The sequence below is a fragment of the Tenrec ecaudatus genome, chromosome 9 (assembly GCF_050624435.1).
Source record: "Tenrec ecaudatus isolate mTenEca1 chromosome 9, mTenEca1.hap1, whole genome shotgun sequence".
Classification (NCBI taxonomy): domain Eukaryota; kingdom Metazoa; phylum Chordata; class Mammalia; order Afrosoricida; family Tenrecidae; genus Tenrec; species Tenrec ecaudatus.
In genome coordinates, this window is record NC_134538.1 from 157,872,279 (window position 1) to 157,893,203 (window position 20,925).

The 20,925-nt window shown below is 53.2% G+C and overlaps 1 protein-coding gene and 1 pseudogene across 1 annotated transcript in view; one reads left to right on the forward strand and one right to left on the reverse strand.

The window, feature by feature from the left end:
* Positions 1–401: 401 nt before the first annotated feature.
* LOC142456214 (ATP synthase peripheral stalk subunit F6, mitochondrial pseudogene) lies at positions 402–8,143 on the forward strand (annotated as a pseudogene).
* A 4,894-nt stretch (positions 8,144–13,037) lies between these two features.
* The window catches only part of KDM7A (lysine demethylase 7A), a 49,309-nt gene continuing 41,421 nt past the window's right edge, over positions 13,038–20,925 (reverse strand). The window contains exons 15-20 of the mRNA XM_075558735.1: positions 20,825–20,904; positions 20,305–20,453; positions 20,043–20,194; positions 18,439–18,524; positions 17,730–17,988; positions 13,038–17,324 (exon numbers count right to left, since the gene is read on the reverse strand). Of these exons, the coding sequence (XP_075414850.1) occupies positions 17,230–17,324; positions 17,730–17,988; positions 18,439–18,524; positions 20,043–20,194; positions 20,305–20,453; positions 20,825–20,904 (821 nt within the window). The 3' untranslated portion in view covers positions 13,038–17,229. The remainder of the gene's footprint in view (positions 17,325–17,729; positions 17,989–18,438; positions 18,525–20,042; positions 20,195–20,304; positions 20,454–20,824; positions 20,905–20,925) is intronic.

The window sequence follows — 20,925 nt, forward strand, 5'->3', positions numbered from 1 at the left end:
CCGATTTGGATGATACAGCTTGTAACACAAAGAAAAAGTGGGATGAAAAAGAACCCACAGAGCCTCAGAGACCAGTCTGGAAAGCAGAGAGAGAACCGATACTCCACACATGAGAAAAACTCCAGACGCACTCCACAGAGTCCCCGCGGTGGGTTTCTGAGCCTGCGCCAGTTGACAGGAGTAGAAAGCTAGTCTTTCTCCCACCGACTGCTGGTGGTTTCCAACTGCCGACCATGTCGATCACAGCCCGGCACATAATCACTACACCACCAGGGCTCTTTCAGAGGCAAGCATCTAGTTGAAGAGCACAAAAGGTATAGCAGATATCATCTGTCGGGGGCGAAGCCGGAGTCGGAAGCAGGACAGCGGCTCAGGGCTGAAGGGCAAGTGACAGAGTCCCCATGTCTCTCCAAAGGCTCTCCTGGTCTTCCTCTGTCGTTGGGTCAGCAGTTTCCATCCACATGCAGAGCAACATTGGTGTTACCGCGGTGGCATTTAATAAGGAACTCGATCCTATACAGGAACGTTTTGCAGACAAGGTAAAGAATACAAATCCAAGTGACAGACATCCAATTTCTAATTGGAGGCCCTGCTGATGCTGGCCCAGGGTATCAGTCAGAGACGGAGAAGAGACTCTTCCAGCTCAAGCAGCTATTTGGTAAAGCAGACATGGATGTGTTTCCTAGCTTCACATCTGAAGATCCCAAATTTGAAATTTTGAGGTTGAAAACCCTCAATCCCAAAGCAATATATAAAGTTAACTTGATAATTTATCATGTATTGGCTGTACGATTAAGCAGTAATCAGAATGAACATGTTTGACGATTGTAAGAATATATACCCATATATAAATATAATTTGTGATCAGCATAATTGGGGGAAATGGAAAGAAAGCCACGTAGAAGCAGAATTTTTGTGTAGTATTGAAATTAATGTGCTAATACAAAACAGATTGTTATGTAAATTAAGATGTTAATGGTAATCCTCAAGGCAATCATGAAAATAACTCAAGATAGATATTAAAAATAGAATATACACACTAGAAAATATCGAACACAAAAGAAAGCAGTAATGGAGAAATTGAGGGGCTAAAAGACATCAGACATAGAAAACAAAGAGCAAGGTGGCCAACAGAAGCCCTACCTTCTTAGTAATTACATGAAATGTCAATGGATTAAACTCTCCCAACAGCAAAGATGGTTTAGGTTTTGCAAAAATCTCCATCTACATGTTGTCGACAACAGACACACTTGGACTCACATACGCAAGTGAGTTGAGAGAAAAGGCTAGGAGAGGCGCACCACCCAAGTGGTACCGAAAGAGCGGCCGGGTCAGCTCAGAGAGGGAAAGTGTGAGTGACCGCTCAACTGGAAGAACGTCACCAAAGTGACTGGAGTGTAAGCGTAAAGCTGTTGGATTGGTGTGCGATCTAATTCGCAACAACAAAATAGACACTGCTTGCATAGCGGCTCTCAGCTGGGCTGCCGTCCAAGATAACACGGGGGTGACTACACAAATATGGGGCCAATGGGCTTCAAGTTAAACGTGATCGCTAGAAACAAGGGATGTTATAATAATAAAAGCCAGGCGACCAAGAAATATAATTATTGTAAACATACACCGAACAAACAAGCAGAAAGTACAAACCCAATGCTATCAAGTGAAATTCCAACTCACAGAGACTTTGTAGGATAGAGTAGGACTTCCTGAGAGGGCTTCCGGAACCATCAATCTTTGTGGAGACAGACTGCAGCAGCTTTTTCCTGCAGCGTGGGCGGTGGGTTTGAACTGACAACCTTTTAGTTAGCCACCAAACATTTATAATCATCACACCCACAGTGCTTCTCCACCTAACACAAGAGCCCCCAAATAGATGCTGCAAAAACTGACAGAGTTGAAAGGAGAAACAGACAATCCAAGAATAATAGTGGGAGACTAATATTCTACTGTTAGTAATGGATCGTGCAAGTACTAACACAACACAGTAGACCAACGAGACAGGTTGACTGGACAGTAAAGAGCCTATTGCTCGCTCAAGAGGCCCCTCTGGTGAGAGAGCACCGCTGCTGGTGCAACAGGAGGTGGGATGGGTTGAGCTGTGTCCCCCTAGAAGGTCCGTTGAAATCCTAACTGTGGTGTCTGGGAGCACCCCTACTTGGAGCTAGTGTTTGAAGGTGCTTATCAATTGAGTTAGAACGATGTCATACTTGAGTAGCAGTAGTTGTTCGATGCCATTGAGTCGGCTCCGCCCCACAAAAACCCCTTCTGCACCACAGATGGGAACCCCTCACGGCTCTGCGACATCCTCACAGTTGTTGTGATGCCTGGGTATGCTTGAGTAGGGGGTCTTCATTCCATGTGAGCGCTGTCTTTATAAAAGAGGAACAGAGACAGGGAGGAGGCCCGGTGGCCCTGAAGCTCCAAGACCAGGCATGCCTAGGAGAGTGGCCTGGGACGGGTCTCCTTCAGAGCCTCAGACGGGATCGACTTGGTCGAAACCAGGGTCTCAGACCCCCATTTCTAGAATGTGAGACCCTAAGAGTCTGTGTGAATGTAAGCTGCCCGTTTTGTAGTACTTGTGACATCGGTCCGAAGCTATAAAAACAGGAGAGGAGACAGAAAAGCAGGGCAAAGCCCAGTGAGCTAGCGCCTTACCGATGGGAGGACCTGCTATCTCTACCAGCCACTGCAGGGCTGGGTTGATGGCCGGGAGGAGGGGAAGACTGAGTTGTGGAGGCGAGGCAGTTACAGAGCTCGGAGTCGGCGATCCCAGCACTAGCCGATCTGGCAGTCTGCTTCTGTGAAGACCTGCTGCCTTAGAAACCCCGAGGGGCAGTTCTACTCTGCCCTGTGGGGTCAGACACACCGGAATCGACTTGAGGGCATTTAGACTTAGATTGGATCCGGAGGTTGGAAGGTCAGGTTGGCCAGGGAATCATGGAATTGACTGGTGATGTTAAGTTCCATGTAAAGTCGAGGGTCATAAATCTACAGTGTAGCCGGTCAACCGGCTATGGGACTGGATTTTCCCAACAGAGGCCGGCTGCCTCTCAATCCTAGAGAAGCTAGGCTTAATTTGGGTTGGGAAATCAGGGGCCATGGGCCCCAGGGGCCTGCTCATGAGGGAAACAACAGGATTCCTCTTCTCCCAAATGAGTCCTCGTGTGGCTAGGTGTTGGTCTGCTCACCAGCTGCTCAGCAATTTGCAAGCCCATCCCTCCTGGAGAGAACGAGGAGGTTTCTCACCTCCATCAAGAGCTGCAGTTTCAAATATACAATCCAACTCGGAAGGAGGGAATGCGATCCGAGCTTGAGTGTGAACGCCTGGCTTCCAGCAGCTCCTGGCTGCAGTGGAGCCGAAATCCATTGGCAGGGTTCACGCATGGATCCAGTCTGGTGAATCCCCTCTGACCACAGACCAGGGACGTGAGCACCTTGCTGTCACGCAGACTGCACTGGAAAGTGGATTATTGCAGGTTTAGTTACCATAGATACTCGAGTATAAGCCGAGTTTTTTTCAGCACATTTTGTAATGTGGTTTTAGGGGTAAAATTAGGTGCCTCAGCTGATATTCAGGTCAGCTTATACTCAAGTATATACAGTAGGTTAAAATTTAACATCCTATTATTTTAATCTCTCTCTCTTTTTTTAATTGGGGGCTCTTATAGCTCTCATGCATCCATCCATCAACAATCATACATCAATTGTATCAACCATGTTTGTTGATCTCCTTTTTGACCCATTTTTAATTTGTTACAGTTTTTCATATTTTCTACTTTGTTATTGTTAGTTGTGTTGTTATTTTCTTTTAAAAAAGTTTTCTGTATATGAAATCCAGGATAGATTAATCTATAGACCCAGTAACTGGATTAAGGGGGGAAATGGGGAGCCAACACTGAGTACCAGCATGAAGGAAATGTCCTAAAACTCATTGTAGTGATGATTGTACAACTCATCTTGATGTGACTGAGCATAAGTTTATGATTTGTGAATTATACAAGGGGGTACCCAAAAATAACTGGGAAATGTCTCAAAGAAATATATTTAATTTTTTTTTTACAAAACAACCTTATCACCTTCAAAGTACTCTCCATTACACTTAATACATTGGTCAAATCTGCAATTCCATTCTTGGAAACATTTTTCAAACTCATCTGTTTGGATGGCTGACAGCACCTCCCTTGTTTTTTCCTTTACCTCTTCTTTATAGTCAAATCACTGTCCTTTCATGTCCCTCTGCATTTGCAGAAACAAAAAGAAGTTGCACCCAGTGAGGTCAGGTGAGTAAGGTGCTTGGGGCAAGAAAGGCATGCTGGGTTTTGCCAAAAACAGGTGCACTGAGATGGCTGTGTGAGCAGGTGCGTTGTCATGGTGGCAAAACCAGCCCCTGGTCTGCCACAAATCAGGCCTTTTTTTGGACACAAACTGTTAGGCAATCTTTTCAGAACTTCTAAATAGAACGAGGATTAGCAGTCTGACCTGGTGGAACAAAATCCAGATGCACTACAAGTCAACATTTTCGGTCATTCAGGAAGTTGTCAGACGTCAGACAAGGTTTGTCATCAGTCGACATTTCGCCTTTTTGACGTGAGCAAACCACTCCTACCCTTGAGTTTCCCCGCAGCGCCGTCCTTAAAGCTATGCTCCACATCACAGCAATTTGCGGCATTTTCCCGGGTGACGCCCGTGGGTGCACTAGCTCAGAGCGAGGTGCCAGATGCTTGCCTGGTGGGAAAAGCGTGTGCCATGAAAGCTCCGCTCAGCCCAGCACAATCCCAGCTTGGGTGGAATGCCAATAAAGCTGCGCTAAAAGGTGACAGGTTGGGAAATCCAGTGTGCTACCCCGTCCTGTGGAGTCTCGGGAGATGGTATCAACTCAGTGGCAGGAGTGTGGTTTGGGGTTGGTGTTCTTTCAGCTTCTGTGTAAGATGGAGGGAGATCAGGTCAAGTTTCTGAGGGCCTTGTTTTAGAGAGAAGACATTGCTTTAATTGGTTGCGAAAATCAACCTAGGTGAGGAGGGGAATGCTGACGTCCAGCGTCAAGGTTGGTGGCTTGGAGGCAAGGCTTGGCAGCCGGCCTCTGTACAGAAGGCAGTCGGAAAGCCCTGTGGAGGGATTCGCTCGGGAAGGTGCAGCTGGTCCTGCGTGGGGCTTGCTTTGAAGGCAACGAGGTGGGATATGCCGATGAAGCGGGTGGACATGATAGCGCCCAGTCCGATCCAAAAACGACCACAGTGATGAAGAAAACATGGTGTCAATACACAGCAAAGACGACACGAACAAACTGCAGAGGCGATGCTGGAGGCGGATGAAGTGAAAGAGATTTGGGAGGGCCTGCTCGTGAGGACATGGAACCAGGACCTCCATCTGCTTCAGCCGTGCGTGGTGACCCTATTAAAAAAAATTCTAAACTCACTGCCATCCAATCAGTGCCAACTCACGGCGCTCCCTGTGGGTTTCCAAGACTGTAGCTGATGGTGGGAGTAGAGAGCCCAGTCGTTCTCCAAAACCGCCCCATCAGGTTTCCAAGGCACTTCCGGGGACACCAGGGGATTGCAATGTCTCGGGTCTGGTTCCGCAGAAGCAGCTCAGGTCATTTTTCCCCCAATTGTATTAGTCTCTTTATTCTTTTGATAATCTCTTCCAGTTTTAGATGATGAAATGCTTAAGGATCCACTTCTGATGCTGGCACCGCTAAGAACATGGTCACTCCCTTTATTTAAACTCAAAACTAAGCCTTTGCATTCTTGTCTCTTTTCAGATCCCTGTAGTTTGGCTGCAGCAGGCATCTGGAAGCAGCCTCACACTGCAGCGGACTACACGTGGCGCTGGCTTCTCCAGGAGCACTACGGGGTGAATTTAGTTTACTGATAGTCAACCAGGAGGCATTCTCAAGTGAGGTTACATGCATCTTATTTGTAGACAACCTACACGACATGGTTTTTTTTCCACTCCAAATCAATCAAGGTCAAAAGTAAATGAAGAGCTCACAATGACATCAGTTCCATTTGTGTAAGTCCTGGTGTCGTGGGGATGAAGAGCAGCCGGATAGGATGAAAGGCATCGGTCGTGAGTCGCCCACTGTGTCAACATGTCTCCATCTCTCAGCCATCCTTAAAGAAGATCCTATATGATGTCACACCATCTTCACGGGAGCCCAGCAGAGCAACCATGCCATCTGGATTCATGTTCTCACCAGTAAAGAACTGGTAGTTTTTGATATTTGCAAGGATGTTCTTGGTTTGTTCTGCAGCCCCTGTCATAAAAGGCTTTACTCTTTCTGGTTTCTGTTCTTCAAGTTGGCCTTTGATTGATTTCATGTAGTCCTTGATGTACTTCTTGTAGGCTTCTTTTGTGAAGCTGGTTTCCTGCAAGTGAGGGTTCATGACAATATCAACACCAGTGACCGTGGTGCTTTCTGCTGCATCACCATCGGGGCCTTCAGCTGAGGCCCTGCCACCGATGAGGGAGTCATCAATGTTACCTTCGGTCCTACTGACCATCTTCCCCTCCACTCCCAGACACAGCCTGTCTGCGATCTCCTGGATCCTGTAGCTGTCGGAGAGCATCTCATCATGGCAGCCCAGGTCTTGATTCAAGAAGGACACGCTTCCAGGAGGCACTAGTTCAGGAGGGAAAGGAGCAGCCGGGTATCATCCCAAGCAGGACCACCTGAGGGTGCTCTGGAGTATACACACTCAGGGCTAGTCCCTGCTCTGTGCTCACACCTGCCCAGCCACTGCAGTCCTGCCCTTTGCACCTCACCTGGGCAGGACAGCCCCAGGAAGGGGCAGATCTCACACAGGGGCCCATGGTCAGGGCCAAAGGGTCCAAAGGCCCCTGGGCAGAGACCAGAGTGTACACATGCTGATGTCCCAGGCAAGGGACAACTCTCATGAGGAAACCACCCCCAGCCCGCCCAGAGAGTAGGGAAAGTGGCCCCGCTGACCTGGGTTGGATGCCAGGCCCAGGATGGTTTGGTGCCCTCGGCCTGGCGTTGGCCTCTGGTCTCTCTGGTCATTTGTCTATTGTCCAGGCACCTGCTCTGCCTGAAGCACCCCGCCTGCCTGGGCCAGCCCAATGCCCTCATAACCGCCGCCCCCGGCCCCCAAACACAAACTCAGTGCCACTGAGTCCGTGTTGACACACAGGGACCCTGCTGAGCAGAGTAGAGCTGGCCGTGTGAGTTTCCAAGACGGACTTTTCACAGAAGCAGAAAGCCCGCTCTCTCCCGAGACGCTGACTGTGGTTTCCAACTGCCAGCCTTAGTTCGCAGCCCTGTGCCGAACTGCTACCCCACGGGGCTCCTCAGTGCCCCAACAGCCGATTCATACTGGATGAAGCATGGTGCCGGCCCCGTTCCCACCCTCCCCCTCTCCCTGCCCAGGTGCAACCACGTGAGGGCCTGGACCTGGGAGCCCTGCCCCCAAATTCCATCCAGTCCAGGTGAAGTGACCACTTCGAGCAGAGTGGCAGGTGGTCGTTACAGAGGGAGTTCGGCCACCGTCTGGGCTGCTGGTGGGCTGGGGTGGGTGGGCGGATGCTGGGTGTGCTCCTGAGCAGGAGTTGGTGGGAGAAAGCAGTGGTGGTGGTGGTGGTGGTGGTGGTGAGAGGGTGAGAGAGAGATATGACTTAGCAGGTTGTTCTCTGAGAGTTAGGGTTTGTCTGAGAGCTGGACGGTCCGACGCATGAAAACCAGAACCCATGTGAGGCAGACACCATGTGAGGCAGAAGGAAGCTGCCAACATTTCCCAGAGGAGCCTTGTCGAGAGACAGCATCTTTCAAGTCCCAAAAAAGCCTGGTGTGCCACCACATTCCGGCTGCTCAGATAGGCGATATCCAGTGGTCAGCCCCACACTGGCCTCGGAAGGCTGCTTTTGCTTTTGCCCTTCTGCTCTTCTGCAGGTCCCCCTGGAATTCTATCTTTTAAGGGGGGGAGGGAGACATTTTATTGTGCTTGTGGTGAAGGCTCACACAGAATTTGTTTCCCAGCCAGTAATTCACACACAAATAGCTCCAGTGACCAGGGTCCCGACCCCCAATGTGCCGGCACACTCCCGGTTTCCATTCGGCCACTCCCGCAGTGGTTCTGAGCGGCACGGTGGGAAAGTGGCCTCCCGGAGTGTCTGCAGTCCCCAGTGAGAAATGTTTCTTGGGGGTTCGTTAACCCAACCCTGCTCACTCCTGGCAGTCACTTGGACCTGGTCAACCTCCAAGGGCATAGGTTTGAAGGGCTGACTCCGAGCAGGTCAGATGTGGGCTGACCTTTCCTCTCTCCATCCCCTACCCTAAAGGCCCCATGGTAGCATCCCAGGGTGGGAAGTGCATCACACACAGTGAGGCCTGACCAGGTGGAAGGGGGCACATAACTGACTTTGGGACTGCGGTCTTTTGAAGACTAGCAGGTGGGACCAAAAGTGAAGGGGATGCTGTAGGTACAAACTTACACCCTCTACCCCAGCGGCTCTCAACCTGTGGGCCACCACCCCTTTGGGGGTCAAATAACCCTTTCACAGCGGTCGCCCGATTCATAATAGTAGCAAAACGACAGTGATGACATAGCAGCGAAAATAAGTTTGTGGTTGGGGGTCACCACCACATGAGGAACTGTATGAAAGAGTTGTGGCATCAGGAAGGTTGAGAAGCACTGCTGTGCCCCAAACCAACAGCAGCATGTAAGGCAAAAGGAGTTTCAGCAGTTTGCATGCCCTGAGGTTTGGGACAGCCAGTTGGTGGGGGTGGGGGGTGCAGCAGCCAACCATGACTGCCTCCCTCTGACGGGCGAAGCTAGTCTAGCTCCCTGTGGGGGCAGGAGCGACCAGCAGAACCCCCACCTTCTGGGGTTGGATGGGAAAACCAGGCTTGGCAGCTGGGGCTGGGTAGTAGACATGAGCGATGTCCCCAGGGATGGGGCCATGCATGCTCTGCCCAAGACTACCCCCTACCCTGCTGGGGCCCAGAAATGCAGGCAGAGTTGTTCTGGGTCAGGAGTTGCCCCCAGTGGGGCCCTGGGAGATTCTCCAGTCACTGTGAGTCTTGCTGGAAGAAGACCCCATTAGTCTACACCCCATCCGTGTGTATATCCTGGAAAGCCGGGGAATGCACGGAGCTGAGAGTGAGCTTTGAGGACAGGGCAGTGGCTCTTAAGGGAGCCCTCCCCCTCAACCCCCCCTACCCTTGGGCAGCCCCCTCCCGGCGCTGGGGTCAGGAGGGTCGGGACACTTGAGAAAGTCCTATCTGGATCAGAGGGTGGACCGGTCAGCACAGCTGCTCTTCACAGGCCTTCTCCTCAAGAAGGGGGTTCTGGAGGGCACCGCGGCTCTTTCCTGAGGCCCACTGTCCATGTGGGTCAAATTGAGCAGCCGAGGGTCAGGCCACAGTGAGAAAAGACGCAGTGCCACGCAGCGCTCACAGGACACTGAGGACAGCCTCTGCATGACAGAGGCTGCAGGACAGTGTGTCATGGAGAGAGCCTCGGCCCCTGACCAGGGTGCACCCGGACCAGCTACTCTACCCTTCGGAGCCTGGGCTCCTCGGGTCGGGTGGGCTTGTGGGACGACCCTGTGGGGTTACTGGGAGAGAGGGGAAACCATGCCTGTGTGCAGGAAGTAGTGTCCGGGAGTAGAACCACCTAAATGGGGAGGGGGTGGTGGTGGTGGTGGTGTGTGTGTGTGTGTGTGTGTGTTTTACGTCCACTGTGGGCTTGCCCCGCGGCAAGCGGGGGGAGACACCAGGTGGGCTAGCAACTAAGGAAGCAGCCCAGCAGGACCCCGATCATCCCTGATGCACGACGCGCCCAAGTGTGTGGTGACCCTGTGGGCTTCCACCGGACAACGGCCGCTCTGCTCAGCTGCAGGCTCCAGTCAGTCCGAATGAGGCCAATGTTTCAGTGGTGGGCTCCGGTGCATCTTTGTCACGGAGATGATGGTGAGTTTCGTGGCCCTGGCATGATGGGAGATCACATGGTGCCTCTCGGTGTGTTTGACCTGCCCTATCTCTGGGGTTGCGCAACAGTGCTTAACTGTGTGCACCACCCAGAGGAGCCTCTTGATGGCCACAGAGAGGGGCAGGGAGAGCTGAGGCCTTTGGCTCTTCTGCCCCCGTGGTCCCCAGGAGTGGTCTTTCTTCAGAGTGGACTCCGCTCACTTCCAGTGGCCTCCTTGCCACGCCTCTGCCCCCAGCTCCGAGCTCTAAGGCAGGGTCTTTTCCACCCACCCTACAGCCCAGCACCTCCCAGCCCTCAGGGTCCTAGACCGGCCCTTTGGTCTCACATACAGCATTATCAATCAGCCCCTCCACACACAGGGCTCCCTGGTTCCATCCCCTCGCCCCCCGCCCCCACCACACACACACACCAAGGGGGCCTTCTTCCTCTCCCCTCAGATGCCCAGGGCTCCCCCGTCCTCTATCTAACTCACAGGGGCCCTTTCTCCTCAGCCACCTGTGTCACCCCCTGCCGCCCCTTCCCCCACATACACTCATCAGGCCCCATTCTTCCTCCTCCCCACAGGTGAAGGTCCTCCTTGGGCCGATGTCCAGTGTCTGTTCCATGGCCACACACTACACACTGCCCTCCCCTCTCTCTTTCACACCATGAAGCACTGCTTCCTGCATCTGGCCCCAGCTTCCCCTTAGGGAGGTACCGGGCACCTGGCAAAAGCCGACCCCCAGAGCCCAGTGCTCCCACCAAGCAGCCACCTGGCAGCCCCGCCATCCTGACCCTCCTTGCCATCCAATGCTCGGCTGCCCACCCTCAGAGAACTCCACAAATCAATACACAGAAAGGCAGAGTTGGATATAGAATTCAGATTTTTTTCTTTCAAAGACATATTTTGTACAACTTTCAACATTTATACTTTCAAACAAAATGGGCAAAACAAAAAAATGCTGAGTGCTAAAAAAAGAAATGAAAAGGAGTACAATTTTAATTTCAATATTTTAAAATACAGAAACTGGAAAGTGGGGATAGCAAATACAACTTTAAACAGGTCACCTGTCAACCCCTATATAACTGATGTAAATAAGCTACATAAAGACTTACACGTTTAAAGTAAAACAGAAACAAAATAAATACTGTACACTCTCCCTGCCTGCAGGCAAAAGACGGGAAATACTGCTCAGAATCCAGGGGGGAAAGAGAGAAAGTTGCTCTTCACGCGCCAGCATCTCCCTCCCCAGCCACACTGCGCAACCTTGCCCTTGGTGCACGTTGGGAGCACACACACCGACAGCCCAGACAGGCAGACAGACAGACGCAGACTCCAGCATGAACCATGAGTATAAAAACCAGTGAAGCAGGCAGTCAGGCCAGCAAAAGGTTACTACAAAACTAGTAACTACCTTAGCCAACAACTGTCCCCTTGCAAAGTTCACAGATGTAAACCCTAAGACCAGTACTACCCGCCCTCCTCCCGCCCACCCACCCCTCACCCCACCCTCCCAAAAAACACCTGCTGAAGCACTGGCAGCGTTAGACATGTCACAGTCAAGTGTGAAAGCTCATCTTCTACAGTCTCTGAAAACGAACCTTGCACCCTCTTTCCACAGCATCAAACTGTTATGGCTTAATCTCTATTAAAAGTAGAAAAGTCTTTTCCACAGGAAACACAGGCTGTGCTCCCTGGTCAGTGCTATTTCATACCGAACAGCCCGCTGGCCTGGCTTCCCCAGGCAGGGGCCACGAGGGGGAACACTGAGGTTATAGCTTTTGATTCGGTCTAACCGTAAACTGTAAGGCCCTATGTTTGGTTTGGGTTTCTTTTGCAAGAGGAAGTACCCTGGGCATGCACTGAGCAAGCTGCACCTCGGGTCCGACTGTAACGTGGAAAGCGTGCGTCTGCCTCGTGAGATGAACAGAAGACTGCTCCACACGAGGGGCACACGTCTGCCCCACATCACAGCGGCTGCTGGCAGTTTCCAACAACCAAGCCGCCCAGGAGGGCGCGGAGGATGTCTGGGTTTATCTCATCCCTGCAAAATGCTGTCGATTCCAGCACTTACGATCACTGTTTTGGTGAAAACCGTGGGGTGGGTGAGGAGAGGAAAGCTGAGGTTTTGAAGGAAATGGCCCAAATGACAGCGGGTGGCAGCCAGGGCCCCCCTTCAGGACTGAGAAGTCACAGGTTTGCATAGTCAAAGGCTGGGCTGGCCCTGGGGCACCACAGGGCTTTAACAGGGAAACTGGACGCTGCCCTTGTCAAGAGGGGCTTCGGGCCCCGGGAGGGGCATGGGGGGGAAGGTGGGGGTGAAGTAGGAATTCCTAATATTAATGTCCTGTCTAAGGATTTTTTAAAATTTAACTATAAACAAATAAAAACACACCCACAGATGCTAACCGCCTTGGAAATGCACGCTGGTGCCCTGGGGGCCGCACTGCTGTGAGTGAGGACGGCCACGGAGAGCCAAGAGCAGTCAGAGAAAGGCTTTGAGTAAGGCGACGGGGCCAAAACCTCAGCAACGAAACCCAGAGCACAGTCTCACGTCCCATCTGCCCTGGTGGCTTTCGGGCAGGCAGCACTGCCGGTACCCCCAAGAGTGGGGACACACAGCAACCCCCACTGGGCATTTCCTGCCTTCTGGTGGCATTCAGTCAAGGGGCTCCAGGGGGTGAGGGGTGGGCTCTAGCTGCAACTGGTTTAATATTAACGAGAAGGGTGAACTTGTGGAAACGGCTCTGATCCCCATGGAGGCCCTGGTCCCCCCGCAGGCCACGCTGAGATGAGCTGCGCTGGCGGAGAGCACCTTCTCAGAGCGGCAGCCCATCCCGAGGCTGCCCATCCACCTTTCAAACCACCTCCGGTTCTTGTGTGCTCTGGCGACCTGGGCACAGCCAGAACCCCAACTCTGTAACCCACTTCTCCTTTGTCCGGGGCCTGTGGGGCCGACTGCCGGCCAAGCCGAGCTTGGTTCCTCTTGGAGGAAAAGCACGCCATCCTTCCATTCCTCCCCACGCCTCGAGCTTGCTCTCCACCCAGCCCTGCTAAGAGTGGCTGCAGTTCTGCTGGGGGGGGGGGGGTTCGGGGGGGGGGGGGTTCCTGGGAATTAACTCGTGTGAATAACAGCTGCTTACCCTGCACTCCCGTGGGAATGCCCAAGACTGACCCCCCCCCCCACCACACACACACACCTCACCAAGGGTCCCAGAGAGACCACAGGGCACCATCATCGGCAGGCAGGCGGGCGGGCGGGCAGGCACCACCAGACACTCCTCCTCTGTGAGGACTAGGGAACTTACTTGTGAGTCGCACACTGAGACTGCCGGCGACTGCGGGAGCAGGGCCTGCGTGAGAAGCGCGCTCAGCAGAGAAAGCGGGCAGAGCAGCCGCCACAGCCCAGGAGCACCAGGGCCACTGCCTCGGGCAGACAACAGAGAGCAGCAACAGGACTCCAGGTATCAACCATGGCCCGGCCCTCGAGCTCAAGAGCACCAGCCGTGGCTGAACACAGGGTGGGCCACAGTGAGCCCAGCACTTGACACAGGTGAGCACCCTGGGCACAAGCCCCGCCCCCCACATGGGGCACCGGTCAGAACTCAGCCCAAACACCTCCCAGGAAAGACTCCTGGTCGCTAGGCCTGCTCCAAACACTGCCACTGACAACGCGAGAGGAAAAGGCGCTTCATGACTGGTCTGTGCCACGTCCCTCCTGGCTCTGGCGGGCAGTCATGCTCTGGAATTTGGAGGGTTATGCTGCTTCCCTGTGTTAGGATCCTGATGACCCTGCAGCCTACCGACAGACGAACACTGAAGGCTGGGGGGCAGTAACTGGCTGACTCCACAGTGCACGGCAGAGCGGGGACACGCGTGCACATGCGGACACCGGGCCCCTGGAGGACACCAAGAGGAAATCATGGTTTTAAGTGGTTCTTAAGGTTACAAGAGCTCATCTTAAGACAAAGAGCGCGGGTCCTTTAGAACTTCGGCTGTGAGCATCTCTAAGTCCCCTGGTTTAGGTGGCGGTGTTCTGCGTGAACGGACCTCTCTCCTGCCAGAGGTCTCGGAAGAGAGACAGATACCTCTCCCTGGCGGAGGCCCCTCGAGGAGGAGCAGAGAACTAAGGAGTGCTGGGTGCGGTTCTGAAGTGGTGGCCGAGCCGAGCCTGCTTCCTCTCTGGGTTCATAAGGGGATGAGGTTTAAAAACTTCAACCTATGGGGAACTGATTACAGGGAGCCACATGTGACCTCTTCCCTGGGAGAGGGACAGCAGAGAAGGGGGGAAGGGAGACTCCGGATAGGGCAAGATATGACAAAACAACGATGTATAAATTACCAAGGGCATATGAGGGAGGGGGGAATGGGGAGGGAGGAGGGGGAAAAAAAGAGGACCTGATGCAAGGGGCTTAAGTGGAGAGCAAATGCCTTGAGAATGATTGGGGCAGGGAATGTATGGATGTGCTTTATACAATTGATGTATGTATATGTATGGATTATACAATTGATGTATGTATATATATGAACTGTGAGAAGAATTGTATGAGCCCCAATAAATTGTTAAAATTAAAAAAAAAACAAAAAACCTTCAACCTATGTACAGGATGCTGACCTATCACAGGACTGCCAGCTCTGTGTAGTCTATGTCATTCTCAATACTATGGCGTAAGGTCCAGTGCCGAGGCCCTGTGGTCACAAGTCACTCATCTGAGTATAGGACAATGACTATCTACTGCTACTGGGGGCGCTGCCTCCGTCTGGTCATGATTCTCAGCTGGACATCTTCGTATCTGCCATGCTGGCACCTTCCTTTTGCAGCATCTGTCCGGTTGTGCCCCTGGCACAGAGACTGAGGAAGAGAGGAGAGGCCGTCTCTCATTGCCAAGCCAAGACACTGCAGCCAGTCACCTCCACGTCTGGGCCTTTCCACAGCCGTGCTCTGTACACGTGGCCGCACAGGAGCGCCCTCAGGCCCACACGGCCAAAGAGGAGCCCACAGCACCGCCCCTCAATGTTTCACACACTGGGTACACACTGCTACAATTTCAATTCATAAAAGTAAGTCGTAGATGGTTTACGTTTTAATTTTCATGGCTAAAGGACGGAAAGCTGGATGACCAGGAATACTGATGAGCTGAGAAAAAGGTAGAGAGAGAACCCAGATCACGAGGTATCTGAAGAAATAGTTATTTCTTAGAGTCATTCAATCGAACAAACAAACTCAGTGTCTGCAGGAGACTGAGTGTGTGGGGAAGGTGGTTGACATCTGGACACCTGGAGAGAAGATGGCCTGTCCAACGCCTGACCGACTGCTCCCGTCTGTCATGGCTTGGGGTAGACAGAGCCCCACCCCCTGCAGGCCACCGAAAGACACAGAGAAGTTCAAGTGATCCCGCTCAGAAGGGGGGAAAGAGGGTTACTAGTAAGAAGAACTTCCCTTTGGAAAATAAAACACCTTAGCTGTAACTGAGGGAGACGAGATGAGGGAGATAGGGTTCTTTAAAACCCCCTTGCTGAACACAGACCGAGAATGTGGTCCTGTCTCTTCTCCACAGACACAGCTCTCACCTGCCTGCCAGGTCTCTGGGGGTGTTGCTAAGATGCTCTGGAGCCAAGATCAGCTGTGTCTGCAGGCTCCGTCCCCAGGAACCACTGACTTCTCAGCCATGGGGGGGGGGAGGAAGGAAGGGATTATAATAAAAAAACTGGTTTTTAGTAAAAACTGTGCATCGAGGAGATAGATGAAACCTTAAAGCTCAACCAGACAGCCGACCGAAGTAGGTGCAGCTTGGTGAGGGCTGGTGGAAGACACTGCAGAAAGCACCCATTGTACTCTAAACCCACATCCTATGTCATTCCTGAAAAGGGTAAGACACAAATACCACACACACACACACACACACACACACACACACACACACACACACACACACCATGTACTCCAGCACGTTTCCTTCTATACAACTTAATATCGTATAAAACCAAAACCAAATCTTGTCGAGTTGATTCTGACTCATTGACTGGGACCCTGCAGGGCAGGCTGGAATGTCCCCACAGGGTTTCCCAGGCTCTCAGTCTGGGCAGGAGCAGACTGCCGGATCTCTGCCCGCCCTTCTGGATAGCATCTGAGTGCTTCTCCAGGGGGCCCACCAGGGCCCCTTGACAAGCGGATGACCCTCCTGCACTGCGGCACACTCATCCACAGGTTTGATTCCACCAAGTCAAATCAAATCCTGCAACACGCTGGGTGCACCGCACACAAGTGTCAGAGGGACAGAGCAGGGCAGCAGGTGTGGGGCCTGCCTCCCAGCACCCACACTGTCAGGAAGACGGGGGAACTCACAGACAAACGCATTTGGGAAAACGACCACACACGACAGTGAAACCTAACTCAGACTCCTTTCCCCAAACGTGGGGAGAAGATATTAAAGCTGTTCTCTTTGGGACCCAAGTATCATCGACGAAATGAAAATGCAAGAGGCCGTTTTTTCCTTTGAGGAAGAGCCGCCACGTCACGTGCAATGAGCGTGGGGTCTTTGATGGGGGTCTTACACACTGGCTAGAAAGCTTGTCCCTGCCACGAGAAGAGTCCTGGTGGGGGGTTGGGGGGAAGGGCAGGGGCCGGGGGGAACCCACCTGGATAACAGTATGCACCTTGGAAGTTAGCAAAAGCAAGCAAATAGCTTATAAAAAACACATGAAATATATAAAATAAAATGATTCTCATATACATCTTAATTTAAAATAATTAATGCATCAAATCCCTGTTTAAGACTTTAACCTGAATAGCAAATTTAAGAGTCCAGACTAGTTCCTGTTACACCATGGTGCTCCCCACAGGTAACACACACACTATCAAAAATAATTTAAAAACCTTCACATTCTTAAATCTAAATTAGTGAGATATTTCTCCAGAAATCTTCCAAATAAATAGGTTTAAAAAAGAAGAAAGAATTTAAAGGCTGTTAACTTTAAAAAAAAATCTGTTAAATAAATTATCGATAATTTTTACCCTACCACTGAAAAGAAATCAAGACGCTACCAATAAATGAACAAAATTCAAGCCCTGACATGAGCCCTTGGCAATTCAAGGTCTCATTTAAGCTCCTCCTCCTCCCACCAGGTCGGGACATTATTGCTCAGTGAGTGTGACCAGGGCTCAGCAGCACCGGGCCACGTGGTTCTGTGGGCAGCGCTCTCCTGGGTGGATACAGGGGTGCAGGGTGGGCAAGCACCTGGCTCCTGGCCCCTGCCCCGAGCTGGCTCAGAGGGAGCGGCGCCCACACAGCTGTGTCTGCGTCACACAAAGAAGCGGGCGTGGCCATTTCTGTTCAACTTGAGGATCTTCCCGAGACGCTGCTTGGCTGTCGCCATTCCCTTTTTTGGACGTTTACCTACAAGACACCAATGGACATCAAACGTCCCTTCCTGAGCATCAATAGGGCCGCCCTGCCCACCAAGCCCGACTGGTTTAGGAAGAGCTGTGGGACTCAGTGGACCCCGCTCCATCCTTTGTCGTCTGGGTCCCAGCAGGGGCCTAAGCTGCAGCCGCCTTCAGCTCTCAGCATCCTTCTCCCTCACTGCCTCTTCCCTGGGGTCTGAGTCATACCACCTCCCCAGCCCACAGAGCTGACCTCCGGGCATTCCCCACGACCCGCTGCCTCCCCCACTCCTCCTCCGGAAAGCCACCCCATGCTCAGGGCCAGTCGGGTGTCTTTCATCATCCCCCAAGTAGCCTGGGCCCTGCTATCCCCAAGCCGGCCACCCCTGTGGTGGCCAGTGCCCCAGGCAGCCCTTACCTTTCGTTGCCTGGTTGCTGATAGGTGGGGGATTGGACGCAGGCCTCTTGGTGGGGTGGAGGAGCACCGAAAAGGAGCCTTCCCCGCCGGAACTCTCAGGGCTGAGGCTGCGGCTGCTGAGCGCACAGGGCCCAGGGGTCAAGCTTGAGTTCTGCCCGCACTTGGCGCTGCTGTCCCCGGAGCTCCTGCTTGGGGACACCTTCTGGGGGAGCTCTGAAGGGCCTTCTTTCTTGGCTACTCGCTGGCCTCCTCGTGGGTCCTAAAGGAGGGAAGGAACAGAAGGCTGAGCCGGTACCTGTGTGAGCCGTGGGAAAGGCAAGTCAACAAAGGACACTGAGGACAAAGAGGAAGCCAGCTTCCAGAAGGCCACCTCCCTCTGGACACCTAAGATCTGGGAGGTGTCACTCTGGCAGGAGTACCACGCTCCTCGAGAAAGGAGACAAAGAGCAGAGCAGAGACAGACGACAAAGGCCCATGGGGCCCGAGTGGGGCTGTGCCCCACCCACCCCTCCTGCTGCTCGGACACCTTAAGCACCATGCTGCTCCGGCTTCATAGGCACCATGACTCACTAGCCCAGAATCCCTCGAAGCCTTCTGCTTCCCAGATCTACCAATTGGAAAGCAGGTGCCGTTAAAACAACAACGCAGACAGTAACAAAGTGAGTGACGATTCTAAAGCTCCGTTGACAGCGTCAAACCTTCACCGTACCTGAGGGCTAACTCTGGATGTGGCGCCCAACGGCTTAGCCCAGCAACAAGTCCTCGGATCTTGATCGTCAGCCTTGACGTGCTGCCCTGAAGAGACAGGTTCACTGTGTTAGCGCCACACACACCTCCCGCCTTCCAGAACACAGTCGGCCTGGTGCTGTCAGGGACGAACAGCATTTTACTTAACGTCCCTTCAGCATTTACTCCCACGTCCCCAAGCTCAAGAACAAAAGCAGCGCAGTCAGGCCCCCCTCCCTGTCCCTCCGGTCCAGTGTCTCTGTTCTCGGGCCTGCCCTTTCCCAACACTGGGTTATCATCGGTTCTCAACTTGTGGGTTGCGACCCCTTTGGGGGTCAAATGACCCGTTCATGGGGGTCACCCAAATCATAACAATAGAAAAATGACAGTGATGAAGTAGCAATGAAAATAATGTTATGATTGGGGGATCACCACATGAGGAACTGTGTGAGAGGGTTGAGGCATGAGGAAGGTTGAGAACCACTGCTCTAGATGCTGGGGCCCAGGGTCCGGCTGGGACCCGCTACTGCACACATGCAGCCACACAAGGGCCTCCTCTCAGGAAGTGGGCTGCTTCCTCAGGCAAGGCAGGCAGACGTCGGCCTGACCCTGTTGCATTCCCCAAAGGGTTTTCTTTTCAAAGAAGCAAAGATCGAGGGGCGACAGTGGGGTGCTGGAGAAACAGGAAGACCCAGGCCTCAACGTGAGCTCCTCCATCGCCAAGGCTCCTTAAATCTGATACCCTCCCTCCTTAGTCTCCTCTTGCCCCACGAGCAATGCTTTAGGGGTCATGTGGTCTGCGTTCACATACAACACCACTCAGTGCTAATAGTGCATGTGCAGGTCAGCAACACTAACACCAGCCTCCCTGCAGCGAGTCCATTCTGACTCACAGCAGACCCTACAGGACAGAGCAGCACTGCCCCTGTGGGTTCCCAAGACGGCAACTCTTCACGAGAGCTCCTGGTGACTTCAAACTGCTGACCTTGCAGTCAGTGGCACGAGTAACCCACACACTACCAGGGCTTCTCTGCAGGCAAGGAGAGCGAGCAGCTACTTGTTTTCAGTCAGTGGAATGGTCTGTCACTCCACATGCCCTGGTCACGGTAGAAGTCTGTTTTTAATGCAGCAGTGTCTCCTCCCCAATCCTGCCCGACTTCAAGGGACACCCTTGTCCCTAAGGAGGAAAGGGCCATGGCTCCGGGCCCCTTGGTCACCTTGGAGCGGGAGCCCTGACAGTCTCTGACAATGGCTGGTAAGTCGGGAAGATGGGGGACCCGTGGTTTCCCCCTTAGAGGGAAGGGCGTGAACGGCTCCAGCTCAGACCCTCCTTCCCTGGGACCTGTTCCGCTGCTGGGAAGAGGGCGGCGGGCACCACAGCTCAGCGCCTGCCCGGGAAGCTCACGCAGCTCCCAGGCCACACCCGAGCCCTGGCCCCCTGACCCAGCTTCTCCGGGTCGTGTGGTTCCCAGGCAGCATACCCAGGTCCATTTCCAACCGCAGGTGGCCATGACTAGAGGAGGGTGTCAGTGCTGTTCAGCTGGGCCCTGTGTTTTGTCTTAAGAGACGGAGAATGGGCTTCCTTACCACATCCCGCAGGTTTGTCACCACGACACAGCGGCCTGGCCTCCCGGTCACACCCCACCGCGTCTCTCCCATCAATGTCCCAGCGCAGCCCCGCCATGGACAGCATGCCCTGGATGGCTTCCTCCTCTGTGCGGGTTGAGGTCGGGCACTCCCTGGGGGCAGACACCCGTTTCCTCTGGTGAGGTTTCTGGCCAAATGCAGAACTGAAAGCACGGTCTCCACGTGCCACAGCCTCGCCGGACGACCCCACGAGCAAGCCTACCTTTTCACCGGGGCCTCGCTCCGAGGGGGCTCGGGGGTCTTCTGAAGGAAGTGCCTCAGCCCTGTAGGCTCCACCTTGAAGTCTGAGGCCACTTCCTGCTTCTTCTCGTCCTCCGAACTCTCCAGCTCCTCCGTGGGGAAGCGACTTTTCTGAGAGAACAGGGCAACGGTGCATGGTTACCGAAGTCTGCACGCACTGACCGGGAAGGGTGGGGTGGCTTCACCCATCAGGGAGAGCCAGAATCGAAGTGACTGTGAAGCCTAGTCTGTCTTCCCTATGAAATATCATCTCTCGTAACCATAGCAACACAAAGCCACCGCCCCGGTGCCCACGGAGTCACTGGGGGCCCGCAGGACAGAACAGAATGAACAGCGGTGTGGAAACTGTCGAACGGGATGGACACTTAAACGCACTGACCACACCCCCCACAAAAAAACGAATTTGGGAAAAAGTGCAGCCCGGGGAGGGCTCCAGCAGTCAGGGGCTCCGGGCCGCGGTGGCCCAGGCTGCACGGACGCACCAGTGCAGTGCAGTCGGGACCCGAGTCTTCCGAGTCCGAGATGTCTGAGTACTCCGACTTGACGCTCCTTGTGAGGAACCCTGCGGGGAGGAGGCACCGTT